Below are 24,082 nucleotides of genomic sequence, written 5' to 3'. Positions count from 1 at the left end.
TACTGCAGAGAAGAGGAAAAGCTTATCTAGAAAAGATCTGAGAACTGATACAATGTACAGACTTTTTTGTTTGCATTCAGGAGGGAAGAGATGGTTTTCCACTTCTATACAGAGCTACTCTGCAAACTCTTTGGACTTACTCTTTAGATCTGGGAAGGTTTGCACAGGTGTAAAGAAATATATCTGATATATGTTATCATAGAAATACAGCAGTAAATTGTGTTCCACTCAAAAATACATGTATATATAAAGAATATCCTAATTACTTTTCTTGTCTGTACCCTTGATCTGTACAGGGACCATATTTGTATGCATAGACAAAACGTGGAATGTAATCAGAAGTAATGGCAATAACAAAGGCATTGGTGATGACAGCCAGAACTCCAATTCCTTCCAGAATTCCATACCAAATACCTAGAAACAAGAGAAATTTCAACAAAATAGTCAGGTTTTTTTTATAGTCATATTGAGTCATATCAGTGATAATAAAGTCATTATTAGTCATTCAGTTTTCCTTTCTTGTAGAGAATGAGTTATGAGACAGAAAAACTAATTAGATGAAGCCATGTCCCCACATTGCAGCCACCACCCATGCCACCCAAATGAAATCTTAAAACAGGGCACACCCTGCTGAGAAGATAAGCCAAGCAACAAAGCCATAACAAGTTGTTATGAAGGCCAAATAGGAAGTTCCGGAAAGAGATTTCTTATTTAATTCAATTTTAAGTTAAAAGTTAATTCAGTCCTTTTATTTAACTTCTAAATTCAATTTATTTTAGACCTAGAGTTCCACAAATCAGAAGCCTGAAATAATTTTAGCCTGTTTCCAATATTCAAATTATAACAATTCCTTATTGTAAATGGGAAACAAACTTGAGGAATCCTCTATGCAAATCAACCAACTATTTCTTTGTTGCCAAAAAGGAAAGCTGTCACTGAAATCTGTTGGTTATGTCACCATCCTGACACATGAAATACTTCAGGGGTGGAGCTGTTCTCAAGAGGAAAACCCAAAGAGATGGCAGTGGCAGTCACTGGGTTTTCTCACCTATATCTGTTGCTCTTGCAGGCATGGGTCTTCGCCACTGAGTGACAAACTTGTATGCATCTAATCTGATTTCTATGATGTTGTTGAGCAGTGCTAGGAGAGGTGCCAGGGGGAAGGCAGCCACAAAGATGGTGGTAAACCCAAACTGTAAAACTAGACAGGCATTTCTGTGGTTAGAAATTGGAAATTCAAAAAAAATCTTATAACGTGCAACATAGTTCTACCTTCTGAAGAAAACCAACACCTCCCAGATTTGCTCACCCATCTCTAAATATTCGTCCATTAAACCATGGAGATTCATAGGTTGCAGATTCCAGTCTTTTTCCCATTGAGGTAGAGAAATTTTATTCTCCATTGATTGCCCTCTTCTCTTCATTTTGCGTCGTGACCACCAATTCTGTAATAAACTTTATTAGATAAAGAGAGTATTAATGACTGTATCTGCTCACAGATCTAAAATATGTTCTTGTACTGTTCTGAAATAAACAGCCCTGTTTTGAACAGCATCTGAATGATTACTTAAATACTTTATGGAAAATTTTACAATATCCTCTTAGATATAATGCAAAGAACTTAAAGAAGATCTCATAATTCCGCATTATTATTTTAATTGTCTTTAATGTAGCATGTTTTGCATTGTATAAATAAGCTTTTCAGAATATGGAACATGCTCGCATGGACTTCTTTTATTTTGGTAGGATTTACCTGAATGACTAAATAAAAAAAAAAATTAAAAAATCATGCATAGCAAGAGCACTAAAAAATAAATAATGCTTTATTTCAATCCTGTAAAAGACAAACCACGTCAGTGGAACCCAGTAAAAATACCATAGTAAAACACACTGAATAGTAGAATACATATATTTTTGAACAAATGTAAAAGTCTGGATGTTCTACAGAATACTTATCTTTATAAAGCAGGAAAAAGCATTTAAAGAGGTGTTGCTGTATGTGGAAATATTTAAGACTATTCTTCATAAAGCTGTGCAAATATTTTCACAAAGTAGTCATAAATATTATGGAGATAGTAGGCTCATGAATTAAAATGTTATTTAAATGAAAAATATTATCTAGTACTGACACATGGGCTAACTAAAAGATTCTATTTGTTTCTAGATAATATGGAAGAGAGACTAAGGATGGGAAATAACTTTCTTGTAAGTGTTTTCATAAAAAGGCTGCTCTTTTTTCTCTCAAGCTAATTTAGTGTTTGGCTCTTGATCCCTCTCATTACTGAAAGAGCAGTTTTTGTTTGTTTGAAAGATAAACAGTTGCCTATGTTGCAAACAATGGTTTTGTCAAAACAAAACATTTATTTCCGTAACAGAACATAAGCATGTTCTAAAATAAATTTTAGACAAGGTTAACATCCTGCTTGGCTGAGAAGACAGGAAGCCTGGCAGTTAAAGTAGGTTTCTTAATTTCAAAAATCCTCATTCCACAACATACAGTACACTGTCCCTTATGTGTAGAACAATTGCAAATTTCATGTTGTGAGCAAAATCCTTTCTAACATATTTTCAAGGTTGAGACTTTAATTTGATCAATATTTGATGATCAATATTATACAGCAAACATATTCTTACCGTTTCAAGAGAAGTGTAAGACTCTTAGCTCATTAGTCATTTCAGAGGCTGAACATCTCTGTATTATGGAAAATGAAATCCTAATAAACAACTGAGATGCTTAATATACCCTGAGAATCTTTATCTCAGAGTGGAAGACAATGCTTTCCTTGGGAATAAAGTGACAATATCTGAGGTGGAATGAGTGAAAACATTCTCCAAACATAAAACCGCTTCTCCCCAGCACTGAATCAGGCTAACATGGATTTACTGTTTTTAAAATGAACTTTAGCATCTGAACTTACGGATAGCCTAGTTCCATGAAGTTGTTCCACATTTGTTTTAAAACCATAATAACTCCCATTTGTAAGCACAGATCTATCAAGCAGCCACTAGGATGACACTGAAATAAAGTGGAAGAGATCAACAGCTAAAATCAGAGAATTAATTTATTTTTATTTGTTCAGAGTGTAAATAAAAAATATTAAGTATGTGTGTTTAAAAACATTATTTGCCATCTGCAGAAATATTAAAAGAAATGTTAATAAAATAAAAATTAACAGACTTCAGCTGAACAACCTTCAGACATATTGTTAGATATTAGATCATATTGGCTAATTTAAAGGTATGTGTGCTAGATTTATGATAAATGATAGAGACTGTTTCACTTAGACCAATAAGTACTTACTCATTTCAAAAAAATGGAGCAATATTTCATCTGCAATAATCTAATTCTAAAGAAAGACTTCATTAGCAGAATTTCTGGTACTGGTATGTTATCTATATATATCTATCCTTGTGTGTGTACTGCCATGTTAAAATGTTAAGTAATTACAGAACTATTTTTCAATTAATTGACTACAAAGTTATAATATTTTACTCTTTGGCTACCAAGCTGCAGTAGAAGTAGTTTGATTTTCAGAGAAAAGAAGAAACTTAAGCATGCTGGTAAGTTGCAATTCTAACAGTCTAGTTAAATTTTGAAAATACTATTCATCTTCCTCTAGAACTCTATAAAATTATAGATTATTTTGGGTTGGAAAGGATCCCTTAAGGTGATCTAGTCCAAACTTCTGCAGTAAGTGTGGCCATTTTCAACTAAAGGAGTCCCATCCAACTTGACTTTGAATGTTTTCAGGGATAAGACATCCATCACCCCTCTAGATAACCTGTCCCAGTGTTTCATCATCATCTTCATCATCATATTTTAAAAACCTTTCCTTACACCTAGTCTAAACCTAGCCTCTCTTAGTTTAAAATCATTAATCCTTGCCCTGTCTCAACAGCCCCTACTAAAAATTTGTCACCTTCTTTCCTTGAAGCACCTTTAAGTACTGAAAGGCAGTAGTAATGTCTCCTTGGAGCATTCTCTGCTCCAAGCTGAGTATCTCCAACTCAGCCTGCCTTCATAGGAGAGCTGCTCCAGCCCTCTGATTCGTTTTGTGGCCCCATCTCTGGGCCCATTCCAATAGATCCATTTTTTTTTTCTGTGCTGAGAGAAATTAAGCAAGTTGATTAAAAAGCTGATGGCTTTACATTTATGTCCTCTATCCAAAAATCCCAAATACCAGGAGATTCCAATCTCACAGGAGTCACAGTGCATGTGAGGTAAGGGTCTATTATTGATGGCTTTTCCCTAAGACAGACAGAAAGAACTCGTGTGCCTCAGGCACAGTCACTCAGCACACTGGAGAACACAGAAGGAAAAATCCATCTCCTGGATCCTATCCTTTGCTATAAACTAGAGTTTAATATTTGCTGCGCTTGGAATAATAAATACTTTAAACTGGGCTTCAGCCACCGCCTTTTTACTCATGGAAATATCACAGGAGCAGAAAACAAGATTGTTTACCTCTTCCAGCCTCCATCTGTTAAAAAGCTTGTTGTACTTTCCTGGGCGGCCTGCAAATCTGGAAAATAAGATTTCTGTTTCTCAGTGGACATTCCAGAAACACCCTGTATCAGTAGTTGTTTCACAACATCCACTGAATTCAGGAAATACCAACAGAATAAATCACACAGGCTTAAATCTGGTGTAGGATATGGAAGTTTCAGAATGCAAAGACTATCATTTTGCAAACAATCCTAAACTTTTATTATGTCCTGAATAAAAATCCTAGCTTCAGAGATTTTAGATGTTAGCTATTCAAACTCTAATCTACTTCTAAGAAGTCAAGCCAGCCACTACAACTAATGGGAATTAACTGCAGCACAGGGATCTGCTTGCCCACATGAAGTGTACACTTGATTTGTAAAGCAAATCCCAGCTCTTGATGACCTCAATGAAAGTTATAAAAGAGAGAAAGAAACCCATGCCTGGTTCTGTTAGGTACAGGAGAGAGCAATACACACGGAAATTTTGGTATTGTATGGTGAATACCCCACTGAATGCAGCAAACAGATTCTCACCAACAGTCTTTACTAGGCTTTTTGTGTTTCTTTGCTTTTTGTTTTTGTTAGTTTTTTTCCAAACAATCCTATCGCAGACATTTCTTCACAGAAATCCTTTCTTTCGGATTTCTGTGTCTTCTGGAGGCCAGAGGCCTCAGAAGACCAGGTAAACAATTATTATCAGATGCTGTGGAATGTAACAGGAGTTTCCTGATTGGCTCATGTTCTATGTTTATAATTAAGGGCCAATCACAAAGTGCAAGCCAGGGGACTGAGTCCTTGGCCACAGCTTTGTTGTAGATTCCTTGCTATCTATTCTTAGCCTAGCCTAGCTGCTCTGCAAACCTCTCTATATTCTATTAGTATAGTAATAATGTACTATATATAATATCTTAATAAATCAGCCTTCTGATCAAGATACAAGATTCACCGTCTCTCTCTCACCAGCTGCGACCCACTCAGGCGCTGTAATACAATCCTGAACTGAAATTATACTGTAAAACTTTATAGAAGATACCCTGAAATGTTCTGTAGGTTCTGCAGGAATGGTATGTGTGATCATTACAAAATTGAACTGAAAATGAAGCAAGGTTACATCTGTGCTGTATCTCATGCTCTAACCTAACGATACACATAAAAATTAGAGCCAGAATTTTTGCTTCCTGCTCTTGTATAACTTTTGCCAGACAATATTTAATATTTACAGAAATGCATTATTGGAAATGTAACTCAAGCAGAATAAACAAGAAAATATTAATCAAGCCTATTAACACAGGGCTAAATACAGATCCACATCTAGGAAGTTACTGCATTTTCAAAAGTTCTGCCTTCTTATTTAGTAAGAAAGTAATGTACATTCCAATAAAAAGTAGAATTTTTACTCTCCAGTTTCATGAATAAACATTACAATGGTCCAACCCTTCCATACATTTAGAAATAGTGTTTTAATTATGCCCAGAAACCAACTCATACCTAAACCTTACAGTTCATACTGTCCCTGTATTTTCTTCAAATCTATAAAATTATTGAAAATTTTGAGTTCTGTGCAAGTTTTCTTTTAAGTGCGTATGGCAAACATAACTTACCTGCCAAGAAAAAAGGCGATGTAGAAGATGGAGCTGTTCAAGTTGACAAACTGGAAGAGGAACATTTTCAAGGCAAAGCTGTTTTCCCACTCAGATTCTGTTCTAGGGTGCTCTTCAGAAAGACACAACATACATTATAAAAACAAAAATGAAATTGAGTTATGCATAAGTTTGCTCACAAATCAATCAATATTAACAAAACAAGTGATGGTTTTAAATCATGGTGCCCCATCATGTTGCCATTGATTTCTTTTCATTGCCCCAGCTTAGACTACGTTGTTTCTGTGTGGAAGCAGAAGATAGGAACCCCTTGGTCATAATCATAAACCCCCAGCATAAATCAAAATACTGTGGGAGGATACCTGTTTCACTTCCATGAAAAAAACTGGAAACCAGTGTGAATTTTTTATCTTAAGATTAAAGATATCTTGATTCAAAGAAAAAAACTCACCACAAAAAATCCCCACAAAACCCAACCAAACCCCAAAACAAACAAAACCCAAAACAACCCAACCCCCCCCAAAAACTTGAAAGCACTTGGAATCAGTAGAGCTGCCCAGGGAGCAGAGGTGAAAGAGTCACCTAAAAGCTAGCTGATTTCTCATCCAAGCTCCTCACCCTCTAAATACTTCTGTAAAACCTTTACTTCATCCTTAGGAGTTCCCTTTCATAAAGCTTGAGGAGTGCCAAACAGTTTATAATTCAGCAAGGAAAGGACAGAGGCTCTCTCTTGGCTTCTTTTGGAAAGAAATGTAGAAAGGTGTAGTAGGGCTACAAGTGCTCTGTGTGGGTCTGCACTGCCTTGGATATCTTTCCTTAAGATTATTTATGTCTGAATTAGAATTTGGTCATAATGTTTACAAATTAATTTTTACAAAATCCATCTTTGATAGACATATCAAAGTTGGAATATAGTACATTGGTAAAAATTTTAAAGCACATGAGTTGTAAAAGCATATGAGTTGTAAGTTAAAACTTCCTGGATTTGTCAGTTAAAATTTGTTCTACTTAACTACCCTGGTCTACTGATGACTAAATTTGGATAGAAATATACAGGATACTACTAGCTTTACACAGAGACAGTTGTCTCCAGAAGGGTGTGCTTTTCTGATGTAAAACACTTAGCAAGAAGAATGAGTGACCTATCTGAAACACCTAATGCTCCTTTATATTTCATTCAAGAAATCTTTTTTGAAAAAAATTTTTTCATGTATTTTGGGAAAAAACTGCTTAAACACTTAAACAATTATTTTCTTTCCCATTCTGTGACCTGTAACAATACAAAATACTTTAAAAGGAATAGAAATATTTTTGATATGAAAGAATACTTTAAAATATTTTAAGAATTCAAGTAAGTTGGTGATAAATTCTGAATTTTTCTAGCCTGTTCTACTGCTTCTTAAGTGAAGCACTATAAAGCTTTGAGCACCTCGTTTAATACTTTAACCAAAAGAGGGAGCTGTGGAATTTAAGCAGCCAGAGCCAGCTGGCATTTAACCAAGACAAAATTACTTGCATATTTTGACAGGAGGTAAAAGTGAGCATGTAAAATGAAACACTAAATAGTAACACATTGACACAGCCAGAGATCTTAAATTCTATCTTTGTTTTCATGTTTTCTATAAGCTAGAAAACTTTATGTCTGTGATTGAATCATGACTATAGGCTTCAATATAAAATTTTAATGCTACCGAATTGGAGCTACTATAAAATTCATGACTCGACATTTTTATCTGGGACAACTTAATTTTATCTTAACCCATTTTTTTCCATCTGAAAGATCAAATTAAAACTTAATAAAAAATAAACCAAGAACTTGGGGATAATAGAAAAAACTCTTCAGCATGCTAAGAAAGAATAAGTTTTGACTTTTGCTTCAAAATAAGATTACTATTTTTCAATGTATACCACGAAACATTAAAAGTAGAAGAACAAATTCATTAGTTTTATTTTATTTCCTCACTGAAATACTAATGTATTTTCTTTCTGTGATATTTCTCACTTGCTTAAGGAAATGCCAGAAATGTACTTCACAGATCAAGTTTTCAAAACACTTCTTTAAAGTCAAATAAAGAAGTATACTATAAAGGTATATGCCACAGCCATCAAGAACCACACCATTAGTAAAGACCTACATACCTAAATCTGTCAGGAGATAGGCAACTTTTTCATACACCTAAAAAAAGAAATGAAATGGTGTAAGTACAGGACATCCTGGCTGTAGTGATGACAAATCCACTCTGAAAACAAGCATCAAAGCATGGTATTCTCTTGCTCTATGGCATCAAGGTAACATAGTTCCGTTTTCCTTTGCTGAGGATATCAGCCTTGTACCGAAAACTTTTCTCTCTATCTATTGACCATCTCAAGTTTTTATTTTAAATGTCATTTAGCCCCAGGCAGTTGCCGACTCCGAAATACATTTCCGACAGTACACTACAAATAGCAAGTTATTTTGGATAGCTTTGCTTGTTCACTTGAATATACATTTTATGATGTGGAGTGATCATACATAATAACACAAATAACTGATCGGAAGAAGTATTTCTTATTGCAGCGAGTGCAATTCCTTAAGAGAACTAAAAGCCAATGTTTGCTGGGTTATTATTCCTTTTTATCTGTTTGTACTTGCATGGGGACAAAAAGATGATGAATAATAAAGCAGCTGAAATAACAGAGTTTCTGTTCGTGTAATGCTATAAGAGCAAATGATTAAACCTGTGCTGTTACGTGACAGAAAAAAACTAATACCAAAATCACATATCACAGTGATTCCAGGACTGTGCAACACTGATATCACAGCTGCATTTTAATAAGAAGTCATTAATCAAAAACAACTCAGAAACCAAATTCTCAGTCAAGAAAATAATGTAGTTCAAATTAGAACTACATCTCAAATTAGAGATCTACTGCAAAAGGTTAATATTAAAAAAATACAAATGTAAAAAGTAGCAATCTATACCCTTGTAACTTGGTGACACAAGCGAAGATGTGCAGTGACAAATCAAGGAGGATTTAGATAAAAACATTAACAAACATTGTATCAGAGGAGAAAAATCCACTGCAATACTAGCTTCAGATACTGCTACCTGAAAAAGCATGAACATGTATATATCTAACACATGGGTAACTCAGTAAGCTTTTAAAAATTAGTCTTTTAAATTAATTGTTGTTTTAAAAGAACAGAAGACTTACAACATTGAGTGACATGATGATCATAAAATTGATACAGACTCCAGTGCCAGATGTTGCAAACTGCCAATACTTCTTGATGAAATACCACTTGAAAGAAGCAAACTGCTCCATGGCTACCAGTCGATACACCACAACTGCAAACACTGCAGTAAGGACCAGTGAAATCTACAGATATGTATTTATGAGCAGAGGTATTAGAACAAAAGGAATCACATCTGAAATTATATCCGCTGAAATAATAAAACAAGTGTTTTAAAGACTAATATTTGTTTTGGAGAGTAGAATTTGAGAGAACAAAAAACTAAGATGAGTTACAGCATTTCTTTACTGTTCTTTTCCAATATAATTATACTCCATCTTGGGAAACAAAGCAATAAGACAGACAAGCAGTTTTGCCTATGTTACGTAAATCCACTAATCTTAATGAATGCACTCATGCTGAGTTACTATTTACATCAGAGTAAGATGAATTACAATACAACAGTTCTAATATTATGAAACATCACCATGAAGAATATTCCTGAGACAGACACCATCAGTCGACTGAGCTTATCAGGGAAAGGCTGAAAAGGTTCGGGTTTTCCTGTGATGGGATTTACTCTTTCCACTTGGGAATATTTAGCTTCAAACTGGGGACGCAGCTCTTCCTGGAATGACAGGGTGGATTCCATTTGTTGTATTACTAATTTCTTTCAAGGAACAGACATGCATGTAGAACATTATACTGATAAGGATCATTTTTCATAATGCTGCAACTCAAATACCTAAATAATTTGCTCTTTTGAAAATCCAAAGAAGAGAAACCACAGGAGCCTTCCCCACTATGTGAGGGTGTTAAAAAGAATCATGGGTCATATTGCTGACTTACACACTAGGATTGTCTGCAAAAATTGGTAACAAAACTATAAATTAGGGCCACTTAGAATGGTATCGTTTGTGTTATGAGAGCATTTATTAAAAATAGCCACCAGCTTCTATCTACCCATCCACAGAAAGCTGCAAAACAAGTGAAGTCTATAGACTTAAACTGCAATTAAATCACCAATACAGGTAAACTACAGCTATGCTGACTAGTAATTTATAGAATAAAATAAATTATTATTGCTGATGCCGATAACAGAATGTTCAAGGATAGGCTATGCCTCTCCAAGGATACTAAATCTAGTTTCTGTCTTGTTGCTTGTCTTGGTCTTATTTTTATGCAGGATCAAGAATTTCCAGAACAAGAACCATGGAACTGAAAGGCATCTGTACTGACATCAGAAGCAGCTACTGTCCTCTGTATTTGTACAGTATTACAAATACAAATACAGGAAGTATTTGCACTCAGTTTTTCCAAGGATACTTTTAATAAATGTACAATTATATTTGGAATTATAACATTAGTTGCAAAAAGCAAAGTATCCTTGTACAATCTCAAGCATACCTTTGTATTCTGCAACTAGTGCTATAAATACAAATATGATCTGAATGACAAACTCAGATGACTAACATACAATATGGATTGATACTGAGACTTTAACCATGCTGATAGCATGGTTTACATGTAAACTTCTATTTCTCCTTACCTCTTCATCTTCCCAGTCTATGAGGTCCCAATCATAAGTCAATACAGCTCTCCGTCTTTTCCAAAACTCCAGAAAGACTGTTGCTGTGGAAAACAACTGTACTTTAGCTACAGGAGGGGAAAGGGCCATGCACATCTTAAGAAAATCAGCAATGCAACATATCATTAGCCACTTTCTGACAGTTTCCCTCATAGAATCTGAAAACTCTAAGTAGCTTCAGGATAATCCCTGTTAAATTTAAAACAGTACTTAACAATGTTTATCTAAGAAACATATTTTTGCTGTCTGCAGTAGCTGTACAGAAATAGGCACCTGACAACATGAGACACTGTCATCCCTTTAAATTCATCATTTTGCTTTTCATTTTATTCAACACGTACAATCTTCTCTTGAAGAAACAAGGAAACACATACACTATTAATAAGGAGCCAAGAGCTATCTCCTTCTATTCAGTTCAAATAAGAACCTCACTTCTTTCCCAGCTATACCAGAACTGCATATATACTGTATATAATACTGTATATACAGTATTATACTGTAGCAGTCTTGCTACCAGAATAATTCTTTAGACAGTTATTTCTAATAATTCTTAGGTATGAGACCATAATCAGATTTTCCATACACTTAGGGGTTTGGATAAGATAATTACACCTAATAATTAACTCCAACTTTCCAAAACACTGTTGTCTGCCACTGAGGAGAGGTAACCTTGCTTAGGGTGTGACTCCTGACAAAACACAGAATTGTCCAACTGTTCTTTGAAAAACAATGAATTCAAATAGGAAGTAGGAAAATTTGCTTCCTTCTAGAAAGCCAACTGCTCAAAAGAAGGATTTCTAACTCAAAATAAACAGGAGGGTAACATATTCCTACCTTTATCTATATTCCTGTACTATGCTTAATATCTTTTTGGGTTTCTATACATACTTGATACATAATTAGTTATCATAATTAGTTATATATTATACCAATATCTACATAATTATGTATAATTTATATAATATATACTCTTCACATTGCTCCTAACAGTGTTGCATACAAAGAACCTAAGCTGGGAATAATACACACTCAATAAAAAAACCCAAATGAACAAGTTAATAGAACCAGCCCTTATTCTCTCTGGCCCCTGCCCGAAACAAAACCAAAAAATCTAAAATAAAATTTAAAAAAAAAGAAAAACAACAAAACACAAACCCTCTAAAAAATCACTCATAGGAAAAAGCATAAGAAAGTAGGCAAGGCTTGCAGACAAAAGAAATAAGCTACTTTTTTCAGGTATAAATCTCCTTCATTCAGGTGGTGAAATACCCACATACATGGATAGCCAAATAATTAATGATGCTGAAGAATAACTAATGATAGAATTTACTGTGCTGTCATATGAGAGCTCATGTGTGGGAGTTAAAAAGTGGATCATCCCAATCTGCTTCATAAATAGAAAAAGTACCCCTCACCAAAACCTCACTGAAAAACATATGCTGAACAGCAGACCTACCACAATCATGTGACTTCAAGGTGAGGTTTTCTCATTCTTCTCCATCTAACATTTGAAAAATTAATGCTTAATACACAGTTTCCAGTTTTGTACTGCAAAACAACTTTGCACACAAATTCAGCCTCATTCATAACTTCTGGACTGATTTAGTTTTCAATTTGCTCCTGGCAGCGTTCACATGACACTCACTGCTCAAGGCCACAAAATATTATCCATCAACTTTCCACGTTAATTGTAAAAATTCTAATTCTTCACAAGGCAGCAGAAATCTTTGGCATGCTCTTAGAATTGCTATCTGCCCAGAAAACATTGCCTTGAGAACACCATCCATATATGTTTCATGACCTCACTCCATAGCAACATGGATTTGAATTATCAATGTGGTTTTGATTTATTCTCTTCTGAGTATGAGGTCTGTTTATAGAAACATGGCATTTTCTTACGAAATGAAGCTTTTGTTCCAGAATCATGAAATGTGAAATGGGTAAGATTGGAAGGGAGTGGATCATCTGATCTAACCTCCCTGCTCAAGGAGGGTCATCCAAGAGCATATGGCACATGCCTGCCATATGCTGACTGAGATATTCAAGAACAGGCAGTTCTTGAATATCTTCAAGGAGGGAGGCTCCACAGCCTCTCTGAGCAGCCTCTTTCAGAGCAAGCAGGAGAGAAGTCCTTCCTCACATTCAGGTGAAAATTACTGTGCATTAATTTCTGCTCATTGCATCTTGTCCTACTGTTTGGCACTAAGCAGACTCTTAACACCCTCCCTTTCAGATACCCAGATATATTGATGAGATCCCCTCTGTCATCTCTCCTCAAGGATGAACAGGCCCAGCTCCCTCAGCCTTTCAACAACTCCAGGAGCTCCTTGTCTTTCTTGACATGAGGAGGCCAGAGCAGGACACAGAGCTCCAGATGCGCCTCAGCAGGCGCTCCAGATGTGCCTCACCAGGCACTCACTCCAGATGTGCCTCACGAGGGCTGAGCAGAGGGGCAGGATCACCCACCTCAACCTGCTGTTCTCCCTAATGCACCCCAGGACCCCACTGGCCTCACTGCCCACAGGGCATGCTGCTGGCCCACGGACAATTTATCATCCACCAGCACCCCCTGCTCCTTTTCCACACAGATGCTGCCCAGCAGGTCAGCCTGTACTGGTGCATGGGCTTGTTCCTCCCAAGGTACAAGACCCTGCATTTCCCTCTGTTGAATTTGACACAGTTCTCTGTCCATCTCTTCACCCTGTTGAGGTCCCTCTGAAGGGATGCACAGCACTCTGGGGCCATTTCTCCCATCTTAGTGTCATCAGCAAACATGCTGAGGGGGCATCTGCACCTTGGTCCAAGTCATTGATGAGTAAGTTACACAATACTGGGACCAGTATTGAACCTTGGGGTACACCAGCAGTGACAGGCCTACAGCCAGACCCTCTGCCAATGATTGCAGTTCTCTGGGATTGAGGTGAGGCTGATTGTTAAGCAGTTTCCTGGGTCCTCCTTCTTTCACTTGAAGATTCGGATGACATTTGCTTCCTTTCAGCATTTGGGAACCTGTCCTGATCACCAAGACCTCTCAAAGACGTTTGCAAACAGCCTAGCTTTGGTGTCTGCCAACTCTTTCAGCACTCATGGATGCATCTTGTCAAGGCCCATGTACTTGTGGATGTCAAGTTTGTCTAAGGGTTCTCTCACCCAGTCGTGCTTGAGCAAGGAACCCGACCTTCTTTTACCCTGGGCAGCTGGGACAGAGATTCCTGGGGCTGGTCATGTCAGGGAAGACCAATGCAAAGAAGATGCTCAGTAGCTCTGCCTCTTCTGTGTCTTCAGCTACAAGGGCCTCCCTCCACTTAGTAATGGGCCACGTGATCCTTAGTTTTCCTTTTGTTATGGATAAGCCTTTGTATAAGCCTTTCTTGTTGTCCTTCACATCCTTGTCCAGATTTAATTCCAGATGGGCCTTGGCCTTCCTTGTTTCAATTCTACTTCCTCTGATCACCTCTCTATATGCATGCCAAGTGACCTGACCCTGCTTCAATCTCCTGCATTGGTATTTCCTGCTCATGCTTGAGAGGAATTCTTCATTCATTCACACAGGTCTTTTGACTGCTTTGCCTGATTCCTTTCTCAATGGAATTCATCATTCTTGAGCCTGGAGAAAGTGGTCCTTGAACATCAACCAGCCCTCTTAGACCCCTCTTCCCTGCAGAGCCAATTCCCATGGGATTTTTCCAAGAGACCCCTAAAGAGGGTAATGTGAGCTCACCTGAATACCATGGTTGCAATTTTACTTGCTGCCTTGTGTCCTCTTTATCCAGTACTGACCGCCACAATCACATGATCCCTGCAGCCAAGGTGGCTCCCAACCTTCACACTTCCAACAAGACTTCCCTGTTTCTTAGTATGAGGTCAAGCACATGCCCCTCCTTGGAGAATCCTCTACTACCTGTTTCAGAAAGTTGTAATTAATGCTTTCCAGGAGTCTCCTGGACCGTTTGTGCTGTGTTGCTTCTCCAGCAGATGTCAAGGTAGGTAAAGTCCCTCACAAGAACCAGTGCTGTGACTTTGAGGCTGCTTCAAGCTGTCTACAGAAAACCTCATCCACTTTTTATTCCTGATCAGCTGGCCTGTAGCAAACACCCACAACAGTGTCACCCTTATGAGTAATCCCCTTTGTTCTGACTCATAAGTTCTCGACTTACTCCTACCCCAAGTCAGAGCTGAATACATTCCAAGTCTTGCCTCACACAGGGCAACTCTGTCGCCATGTTCTTCCTGGTCCTGTCTATCCTAAGCAGTGTGTAGCCCTCCATGACAACATTCCAGCCACGTGAGCTATCCTACAACATCTCCACCAGCACACTGAGATCAATATTGCAATTGATATTGATCAAGATGAGATCAATTTTATTGATCATCAATATTAATTTAGGTGATTCTTATGTCATTAACACTTAGGGACATAATGTTTCCAGCATCAACATGTGATAAATCAGTGAGATTTCTATTGCATAACTTATTTTACCAACTTATTTGGGTCTTCAGTGAGTAACTTGGTTTGGTTAAATAAAACTATTTTAAAAAGTGAATTTCTTGCAGGTTCTCTATAAAATAAACTTTGAACCCAACACCCTGCAACTCTCCTGTGGAATGACTCTCATTCTTCTGCATTGTAAGACTGCAATGGAACTGAAGCAATACTGAGGCTGAAGAAGTAAAAGAAACAAGTAAAGGAAATAGCTCCATTACAAAAAAACATCAGTCTCCAGTGCAACTAACTTCACAGAGATTTGTTCTTCATATGACTACCACAGTAAGTCCTCTGACCACAAGTCATGCTCTACCAGCAGCTGCCAATGTCAAAGAGAATGTAGTGAAAAGAACAGAAATTATCAGCAGAGCAAAAAGCAGATCCCTGAGGCCCTCTGATAGCACCACCTTCTCTTCAAATGTGTCAAAAAAATGGAATAACTCAGCTACAAATATCCACAGAATGTCTTTAGCAACATTTGGAACAACAGGTGACTTTTCTGAAGTGAACAAAAGTGCTGAGCTACATCTCCTTCCACAGTGACACCAAGTTATTCCACAGTCATCCATACCACCCCTGGGGCTTTAGTGCTTCCAGTGATAACTCTTCAGTCAAACCCACCATGTTATTCCCCCATCAGTATCATTCTCACATCACCCATGGTGAAGCAGAACAATCCTACCCCAAATTTCAACTCTATTCAGCAGACAACAAAGATAAATCATAATTCCAGCCACCCTCCTACTGCATCACCAAAAGATGCCAATGAAGGTAAGGATCTAACTAAAATCCAAGTGGTTTAATAAAATTATAATGCTGAAATAAAACCTTTTTTTAAATCGAACCGGAGGCTTTATAAGACATGTGAACTTACAACTTATCTAGTACAGACTAAAACTAAAGCTCACCCAAAATAAAACATGTACTTTCAAATTATTTATACTTTAATTAATTAACGCTTCCAGAGTGGGAGAACCTAGTGAAAATAGGTATTGTCTAATTTCACTGGAACGGATCTTCAAAGCAGATGTGTATAAATTAGATGTAAAATATACAGCACATCAACTTATTAAAGTTCAGAAATTTTTGTGACCAAAGATGACTTCTTATAAACAAAGTTCCAAAGGAATTACTCATTGTGCGTTTAATTACCAAGTTAAGTATGCGTGGGAAAACAATGGAACATAAAATTGTCATTGCACTTTTCTGCTATTCTGAATCAGGTCTTCAGAAAAAGAAAAGATTAGAAAGGCACAGTAATTTTTTGCATTAATTAGCTTTCAAGCTTTTAACACAGGACTGAAAGTACAGTTTGTACTAAGAACTGAAGGATCATCAGACTTTCATGTTTCCCATCATAGTTAATATCTAGCTAATAATTACAAGGCACCTGATTTTTAGCTAACATCAATTGAAAAGGAATGAGAGTTGGAGAGCACGTTCATTTCCAAGAAAAACTGAGTATCTTGAAGAAAGGTTTTATGAAATTTGAGGGAAAATCTTGAAGAAATGCATTTATTCTGCTAATTAAACAGGTGCATGAAGCATTACTGAATTTTTAACTTTGCACACATAGAAACTGAAATTCAGAGGCTGCAATTTTAACTGCTGTCTTAAATGCTTACAAATAATTGCATTCAAAGAATGATTACTGGTTTTTTTGTTTAATTAAAAAATAGTTGTGATTCCGTAATTAATCCTGAAACCTTTGTATTTGATTAAAAACTCATTTAGCGGCTTTTTTATTTTTCCTAAATCCCCTTTATTCCTCCAAACTTCAAGGATGGAGATGTCTGTTTTCATTTACAAAGGCAGACAGTTTCTGCAGATAGGCTGGTTTACTTATAGTTTGCAAAGTGTTTCAGACCCTTGCTGAAAGTCTCACTCACTGGTTTTATAGATTTATTATTCCCGTTCAACTGCTTAATTTTTGCTTCTTTTTCTCAGAGAAAAAAACAACAAAGAAGAAGTAATAGCTGTCATCTCTGCAGGAGCATTTTGGGATCTGTATTAATTGGGCTGGTTGGATATTTTATATGTGCTACAAAGAGGCCTGAGTCATTTTCCCCCAGAAAATTCCTATTTCCCACAGAAAACTTCCTATGCTGAGACAAGGAGTGACCCAGGTAAGGAACAGCACAAGCGTTTGCCGCGGCAGCTATATACAGACACGAACGGAGACGGGGCAATCCGGACCAGTGACATGAGCTATTTATTCAGCACATCGGTCTCAGCACATTGTTAGGACAATGGAGACAGATTATGTTAACAGCTCTCTGATCCAAAGGGAATGCAAAGGGGGTGTTACATTACATCATAGCATAAAGCTATCTTAGCCTAGGTTTCAGCCAATCACACAGAGCAAAACATATTGACAAAAATTCTATCCAATCATATGAAACACATGTAATAGTAGTTAACACAATAAAGACTTATTTTCTAACACAATGGCTCGTTCGTGAGAGACAAAGCACAGAGACTCATTCATACTAACCTTCTAAAGGTATACATTAAATAACCTTGTTGCAACCTATGAAGACACATTACAAAAGTCTATTGTGCTATTTCTCACGTCTGCTCTACTGCTTAGAAAACTTTTCGCTGTATTAGCAATGTTCACAAGTCTGCTGTCTGAAGCCTGCCTTTTTAACCACTTTCTCAAAAACCTCTAATTTTATGAATCCCAACAGTGTTTTGCATAAGTGTTCCTTATTTCTGCACAGGGCTGCTTAAATTGTCGTCTTACTGAATTATTAGGATATCATTGACTCCAGCCAAACTAGCTTTCAACTGACATTAATTTATTATTTAAAAATTTTAGCTTAACCAATATGTCTCTTAACTCTGTATCTCCTCCTTACAAGTTCTTTCTTTAAGCTCTGAAACATCAGGAAAATAGTATCTAGTATCAGTGAACATGTTCAAAGAATTGTGGGCAAATTTAAAACTATAGCTCAAAAAGCTCTCCCAAACTGAAGAAAATCTAAACTCTTTAGTCATCCAATGTCAGTTACAAAATTAGGGATGAAGCTGCATCTGTTTTCAGAAGTAAAAATATTTTTAAGAGGTTTAAAAACATGACTGCTTTTGTCTTCTCTGTGAGTATGCGTACTGAAGTGCAATCACAGTCCAAACATCTGTATCATGTTTCTGGTCCTTATTTTTAAATATTTAAACAATTACTGAGAGGCCAAACACACCTTTTTTCTCATAGAAAATAAAATCAAAATAAATTTTGGCAATATGCCCTTTCCAGCTTAAAAGCAAGAGCTGAAAGCTGCCAGAACATCAGATTAGGAAGCAGCTTTGAAAGCTGACCACCCATGGGAGTGCTGAATGGGTGTTGCTAGAAGGACATGAGTTATCTTCAAAAATAGTGCATCAGGGCATTAATCTCTTCGTCTCCCCTATGTCAGAAAGCTGTTAACTGGACTTACATGTGAGGGAGTGCTGAATTAAACTATGAGGTACCCAGCAGACAGTGATTCAAATCTTTCAAGCCATATATAAAAGAAATTATTATGTTATTCCCTCAGTTCTTCACTAAGACAACTCCCTTGAACCATATGAGAAGAGGCAGAGCTGCCTCACAGCAGACAAGACAGAGGAAGACAATGCAGGGTGCCCATCTGATGGCATTCCAACTGCTGACATCACACCATCCCACCCCTCATTGCAATGCTTGCTTCAGATTATATTCCTGCCTGTTATCTACATCCCTTTCATTTTTTCCAGAACATGCTGGCCATTGTTACCTTACAGCCATTACTGAAGTGAAACTATTCCATCCTAATATAATTTCTATCTGAAAAATTACTCAGGTCATTATTTTCTCAGATTTACATCTGTACCTTCTTCAGTGAATATGCCAAGATTGATTAGGTTTACTTGGATTATTTAATTTGGATTACTTGAGGTTTGCTGGGGAGAATGGAATTACTGAGTAAAATGAGCTACATCTAACCTTTGACTAGATGACACTGATTTACTATCACTATCAAGGGGAAAAAAGATGACAAGCTTCTATTCCTCTGTCAAACAGATCTGTTGTCTGAATTGCAGGCTAGATCTGTAGAAATCATTTAAAACATATCAGTTGTCCTGGGGTGACGCTATGATGCTTGTATCCCCATTCATCTGTTCTGTGCCTTTAAGACTGGCTCTGAAGAGTGGAAGTTTTGCTTGGGTTTCTCTTATCAGGGACACAGAGACAGGCAGTACATAGGGCTGTTTTTCACTTCTTGCTTTCAGCTTGCTGCTTTGCTTGCTTGCTTTTCTGCTCTTGCTTCTGCTTATTAGCTAGTTCTAGCTAAACAGTCCACATTCCTTCCTGGACTGTTTCTCCTCTCCTGTTTCTGTGACCATCTCGAACCTGCTCCAGACTGGGACCTGGGAACACCGAAGGTTCGGCTGCAGCAGCTGCCCCAGCACCGGAGGGACTGAGAACAGAGCAACCACCCCTAAGGAGACTTTCTGATTTTGTCATCTTTCTCAGAGCGGTGTCATTGGGTATTGTTCATTTTGTGTGCTGGAGGGGTGCTGGGCCAGTCAAATAAACAGGTTCTTTCCCCCTCTCTCCAAGGAATTTTTTCCCAAACCAGTTGGGGGGGGGGAGGGGCCGTGTGGGTTTTTCTTTCTGGAGGGGCCCTCCTTTGCAGATTCTTTAACAAATTTGCCCTAAACAGATTAGATAGAAGAAATACTTAACAAGAGAGGAAAGGATATATATATCCTATACCTACATATATAGGTATCCCAAAAAGCATGGTCCAGTTCTGCCCAGCTAAAGAGTAAAATTATGGCAACATAAAGCAAATAATTGCATAGCTGATCTGCTTGCAATTACCAGACGTGTCTACATAGAAAGAAAGAATATGTAAAAGAAACAATTGTAAAGGCACAGAATAAACAAAATAAAGTGCAGAGAAAACTACCCATGAGGGATATGTCCTGGTTATTATGCTCTGCTAAAACACTTTAATTAGTGTGGAGACTGTGGATCACACTGATGGAATGGAATTATCTCACTGTCTGTGAATGATGCCATGAGGTTTTATTCAATATGTGAGTAAATTACATGCACATACACCCCAGAGAGAAACTATGTCAGTCAAACCGAATATGAGCAAAACAGGTATTTATTTTAAATATCAAAGATTTCAGCCCATATATGCATTTTTGCCTCTTTTTTTGAGTTCAGTCATAAAAACAGCATTATGTCCCATCAGTGCCAGGACCTGATTACTAACATATGCAGGATGTTTGGTAGTACATAGTATGCAGCACATAGCATGCAGCATGTTTGGTAGCAGACTGAAAACCTGAGACAGATTCACCTATATTACACGAGAATATCAGTCTGATGCTTGAAATGAAGAAATATGTAATGGTCAGCTTTCACATTCCTTAGCCCATATAATACCATCTTCCCTGTGGTAAAGCAGTGTCATACAAGCAAATTCCTCGTCACACTTGAATCTTGGCCTCAGATGAAAATGGAAGGAGCTCTCTTGAAGGAGAACTTAGAGATGAAGAGATGCTAAGAAGCTATCTCTGTTGTCTGCACTGCTAACTATATAATTAAATGCACTGTATTTTAGGAATTTTACCAAGTAATAATTAATAATTGGAAGACAGTAATAGCAAGATTAGCAGTAAATGAAGAAGCATGAGTGAGGAAATTAATCAAAGTGTGCCCGTTAGTTATAGCAAGTTAATTTTTAACAACCCAATCATAATTTTTGCATGTATGAGGATGTGCTTCTGTTCTCCATGTAACTATTTGATGTTTTGCTGTTGTTTGTACATTGTTACTTGCTTTTACCATGCCAGCCTCCAAAATCTGTGACATTTGTTCTTACTTTAAGTTAGAGTCATTAATACTTATTCATACACATTACATAAATAAAGATGTTGTCTACCATTTCATTCAAAACTGTGAAACTCTGGCTTGAATGCAGACAGCTCTGTGTATGTGAACGAGGGCTATTTTCTCAGTGTTTATACAGACAAACATGTTCATTGGTAGAACCAATTATCTCTGGTTCTGTCCTCTTCCCTATTTCCCAGCAGCAAAATCCTCTTAGCTGCAGTGAAAGCTAATTCTACTGAGGATTTAATGCTGGGCCCGTTAAATCTGTCTTTTATGGTACTATTACACTGAGAGTCAGGACTGTTTTTGTAACTCCTGCTCAGCAGTGTCCTCTGTGGATGCACCCCTGCTTGGCTTTGTGCTGCACAACACAATGTGTGCAATGGCAGTGGGAACATACCAAGAGATTCAGACTGAGAATTTCAATGGAAACACCTTAACTGCAGTAAGCACTTACCCTCACACATTTCCCATACCTTCCTCTAATTAGTTTCCATAAAACCATTCTCATTTATTCCGTAAGAATCCTCTACAAGATGTGTTTTTGATATTGGTGCAAGATCAGTAACACAACCCACATGTTTTCCTCTAAAAGGACTTTGTCCTAAATAATATAAAATTCAGGCTGAAAGACATTTAAGACCCTAAAGAAAATCATTACATTAAGCGTTTATATACATACATTTACATAAAAGGTGTTAGCCATTACTAGCATGGAAATCTAAGTTAATGAAAATGAAAAAAAAATTAGTTTATGGGACAAAATAATAATCCTTCTTTAACTTTTATCCAGAGCTATAATCTCCTTTGTCAAGTAATCATATAAAAAGGTCAGGTGAGCAAAAACAAACAAACAAACAAAACAAAAACAAACCAGGAAAAAATGTACTTACCCCAAATTGCCATGAAAATTGCAAAGAAGACAGTCCCTCCGTTATCAAACAAATGTGTAACCTGAATAAAAAAATGAACACATCAGGAAAAAATAATCGTGCCATCTCATCTTTTGCCCCAAATAGTCCCAGAGTACATAACTGGCATCAGAAACCAAAAGCTAAGCTTTCTCATAACTAGTCCTACTAGCATGTTTCTTCTACCAAGGTTTGTCAATGTCACACTGTGACTGCCAGTGTAATTTGAAATCTGCTGTTCCAGACTATTATTTCACGCATCACCCGTCATTTTGTTTCACAGACACTGAGCTGTTTTGTCCATGTCCAGACAGACTAAAATTTCATCCAGAATTCTTGTCATATGGTAGGTCAAACTTAATCTCAACCATTTCTATTTTAAGGTTTTTATAAGCTAAAAAACCTCTTCGCTTTTCTCCATCTACATACTTACTGTCTCTTGATTCCATTTTGTTGTTCTACCTAGGTATTTTGCAATTTCTGGTGCGATTATTTAAGTTTGAAGAATAGATTCTTGCAGCAAAATATTTAATTGTATAAAATCTTCACATTAGTTTGACAGACCAAAGCAGGAGCAAAAATTCAAATAGAAAGTAAGCAAAGGAAACAGAGTAACAAGATAGTTACAGAGAAGAGTAAGAAAAATCTTACAAAAAGTTTAATTATTAAGTCCTCACAGAGGAATTAATAAGTTGATGAAAATAATATTAATTTATTTATAAGGAAATTCTCACAGAAAGGAATTTTAGAAAAACCCCAGATCACTTTAGAGCACTCCCTTATTAGAAAGATGCATTGCAAAGGCTGAAAACAACATCTGTAGAGAAACAACATGATTTTTAGGAAACTTGGCAGAAACAAGGGCAGCTATTTTACAACCACAATCATCCTGATTGCAATAACACAATAATTACCTTGGCATATATGCAGCTTTCGTTGAGTTTTTGTAGTGTGCAATTGCGTTCACACATAGGGCACATAATGGTTTCATTTGCCTCACAGATCTCTTTGCTTTAGTATGAGAGAGGAAAATAAAGGTTATAAAAACACTTCTAGCATTCACAAGGTTTTCTGAGTTACACCATTTATATTCTCTGTTTGTCAACAGTGCGTGCACCACAAAGCTGAGCAAATAAAATAAATTAAAAGTGAATATTTGGCTTGGAAATTCTAATCCCAAATCAGGAACCTGAACACTATGGGCCATAGAGTAGCATACAACATTTCTAGGCATCATGTTACACTTCTCACACTAGCAAATTCTCTCCCAAATATCTCAAACAGAAAAACAAAAAATTGCTCAATACCCTTCAAATGCATTTACAGCCTATTTTTCTAAGTTACTATAAGATACCAAACATTCAGAGGATAGACAACACTGGTACATCTACATTGATCTCAGTCAAATGGCATCATTTGTATGTAATTGAGCAAAGAAGAAAGACACTATGACAAGAGGCAAAAGTCAGTATGAGAGGGGGATATTTGCTCCCTTTTGGTGGTACCCTTCCTTCTTCTCCATTTCCAACTTGCCCATGGCAGCCAGAGAGAGGAGCTACAGAGACAATCTTCTTATACACAGAGGGCAGAGACTCATGGCCCTGTGCTGAGCTGAGATGGGCTCCTGACATAGGCTGATACATACATATATATATATATCTTACATGTAGTATATATTTATATAATGTTTTCATACGTGTATATATATATATATAGCCAACTGCTAGCAGATCCTGAGCATGGAGCAGAGGCAGGCACTTGGACAAGTCATAAGACAAACTAATTCTTAGGTGTGACATCATTCTGCATCATCCTCAAATTACTGCTGCACAAAACCTATGGCTGGCATGGTTTGGTTCTATGGCAGTACATACTCCTGTATTTGCTTACTACTTCTCTATTGAAACTATGCTGGATATCTG

The 24,082-nt window shown here is 37.0% G+C and overlaps 1 protein-coding gene across 3 annotated transcripts in view; it reads right to left on the bottom strand.

Moving 5' to 3' along the window:
* The window catches only part of ANO3 (anoctamin 3), a 111,573-nt gene that overhangs the window by 6,000 nt on the left and 81,491 nt on the right, over positions 1-24,082 (bottom strand). For all 3 annotated transcript variants that reach the window (XM_059473530.1, XM_059473532.1, XM_059473531.1), the window contains exons 13-24: positions 23,075-23,171; positions 22,143-22,203; positions 10,853-10,935; positions 9,791-9,931; positions 9,285-9,449; positions 8,229-8,265; positions 6,090-6,201; positions 4,466-4,523; positions 2,919-3,016; positions 1,310-1,455; positions 1,049-1,201; positions 267-414 (exon numbers count right to left, since the gene is read on the bottom strand). In XM_059473530.1, the coding sequence (XP_059329513.1) occupies positions 267-414; positions 1,049-1,201; positions 1,310-1,455; positions 2,919-3,016; positions 4,466-4,523; positions 6,090-6,201; positions 8,229-8,265; positions 9,285-9,449; positions 9,791-9,931; positions 10,853-10,935; positions 22,143-22,203; positions 23,075-23,171 (1,299 nt within the window). The remainder of the gene's footprint in view (positions 1-266; positions 415-1,048; positions 1,202-1,309; positions 1,456-2,918; positions 3,017-4,465; positions 4,524-6,089; positions 6,202-8,228; positions 8,266-9,284; positions 9,450-9,790; positions 9,932-10,852; positions 10,936-22,142; positions 22,204-23,074; positions 23,172-24,082) is intronic.

This window comes from Ammospiza nelsoni, chromosome 6, assembly GCF_027579445.1.
Source record: "Ammospiza nelsoni isolate bAmmNel1 chromosome 6, bAmmNel1.pri, whole genome shotgun sequence".
Classification (NCBI taxonomy): domain Eukaryota; kingdom Metazoa; phylum Chordata; class Aves; order Passeriformes; family Passerellidae; genus Ammospiza; species Ammospiza nelsoni.
The sequence above is the reverse complement of the archived record's forward strand: the minus strand, read 5'-3'. Positions and strand labels throughout refer to the sequence as shown.